At 68.2% G+C, this 1864-nt stretch overlaps 1 protein-coding gene across 3 annotated transcripts in view; it reads left to right on the forward strand.

Annotated features, from left to right (window-relative positions):
- ABLIM2 (actin binding LIM protein family, member 2) overlaps positions 1 to 1864 on the forward strand; it is a 143266-nt gene that overhangs the window by 33554 nt on the left and 107848 nt on the right. For all 3 annotated transcript variants that reach the window (XM_010854526.1, XM_010854525.1, XM_010854524.1), the window contains exon 3: positions 529 to 712. In XM_010854526.1, the coding sequence (XP_010852828.1) occupies positions 529 to 712 (184 nt within the window). The remainder of the gene's footprint in view (positions 1 to 528; positions 713 to 1864) is intronic.

Genomic DNA, 1864 nt, shown 5'->3' on the forward strand with positions numbered 1-1864 from the left:
GCAGGAGGTGTGTGTTAGGGTCAGTGCCTGCGTGCCTGGCCTGTCTCCCTCCTGCAGGGGCTCTGGCCTCATCCACACTGGGGGAGACGGGTGTGGGGAGTCAGGAAGCCTCGCTGTGGTCTGGGGGTGATCATTTGTCCTTATGGGATCTTCCCATCCAGAACAGGGCCTAGCACATAGCAGGTGCCCAGGTACTGATCGCCTCCCCCATCTGGTATTTCTGTGCTGGGGACAGCACAGCTGGAGGGGCTGGGGGCTCGTGGGCATCTCCACTTCACCCCTGGGGCTCAAGGAGGCAGGGAGACCCTGGACTGGCCCCCCAGCACGGCCTCCTTCTCTTCCTGGGCCAGTGTCCCTTTCTAGAGGCTTCCACTAGGAGGTCCACTCAGCTCCAGGCTGAGGGGCCCAAGCTGACGTCCCAGGGGTTCAGCGGGCCACCCCGAGTTCCCCCCGAGGCCTGCGTGTGCCCCATCAGGACCCGGGAGCTGGTGGTTGCCTGCTAACTCGGCTCTGCCTGTGTGTCCCCAGCGTGCGGCTGTGACCTGGCCGAGGGCGGCTTCTTCGTGCGGCAGGGCGAGTACATCTGCACGCAGGACTACCAGAGGCTGTACGGGACCCGCTGCTTCAGCTGCGACCGCTTCATCGAGGGCGAGGTGGTGTCGGCTCTGGGCAAGACCTACCACCCCGACTGCTTCGTGTGCGCTGTCTGCCGGTGAGCGGGCAGGCCTCCCTCTTCCCTTCCTCTCTCCTCCCCTCCTCCCCTCGCTCCCCCTCCTCCCTCCTCCCTCATCCCCCCTCCCGCTTCCTTGCCTCCCTCCTCCGTCTTCCTTTCCTCCCCCCTCCCTCCCCCTCCCTTTCTCCCCACTGGCTCAGGGCCAAGCGTGGCAGACGGACCCTGACCCTGCACGGAGGCACACCTCTGTCCAGCCCCACGCCCTGCGGCCCCCCGCTCCTTGCCACACAGGACTGAGCCCTCTCCCAGGGACGCAGAGGTGCCGAGGCTGCCAGCCTGTGGCCGCCGATGGCTTCTAGGGCACTCTTCCCTTCCCCCGCCCCAGCCTCCGCGGCCCCCTTGGCTGGGTCCTGTCCCGTCTGCCGCCTCACGTTGGTGCCACAATGCCCTCGCTTCAGCCCCTACGAGCCCACCCACTGCCACTCCCCTCTCCTCTGCTGTCCGGGAGCAGCCCACCCGTGGCCCCCGCCCCTGGTCTGTGGGTGCCACAGCCCACCAGGCAGCACAGGCGTCTTCCCAGGCCCCTCCTGTTCCAAACTCTGCCCAGCTTCTGCCCCGCTCGGGCCCAGAATTCGTGTGCCCGGTGTTCCACCAAGGCCTCCGTGCTGGGGTCCCTGCTTCCCCACCGCCTGTCACTGCTCCACGCCGCCCCCATGGGCTCCACGAGGAAGTGTGAGCCGCCAACCCGGCTGAGAGGAGCGTCATGGTGTGTTCCAGTCCCTGCGCTCCTTCGCTCACTCGGTCACCTGTGCAGGCGTTTCTCAGCGCCTCCGCGGGGCCAGGCCCCGGGCTGGCACTGGTGACTGGAGCCGCCTTAGCCGGACCCTGCAGGGCACAGCGTCCAGCGACATGGGGCCGCGGCTAGACTGGCCTCCCCCGGGGCCTCTGCCCTCCCTCTCTCCTCATGGGCCCGCTGCCATCCTGGCCCCACAACCCCGCTGGGCACCGTGTCCTGGAGCTGCCCGATGCGAGTGCCCATGGGCAGGGGCTGGATCAGACTTCTCTCTGGTGCCCAGAGCCTGGCACGGAGCAGGTGGGCAGTGAGTCGTCCCTGGAGGCAGACTGAGGGGCTCACCCTCAGCCACAGGGCCGCACCCACTCCCCTCTCTGCCCTGCACCTCTGGGGCTCGG

The sequence above is a fragment of the Bison bison genome, unplaced genomic scaffold (genome assembly GCF_000754665.1).
Source record: "Bison bison bison isolate TAMUID 2011002044 unplaced genomic scaffold, Bison_UMD1.0 scf7180017864342, whole genome shotgun sequence".
Classification (NCBI taxonomy): Eukaryota; Metazoa; Chordata; class Mammalia; order Artiodactyla; family Bovidae; genus Bison; species Bison bison.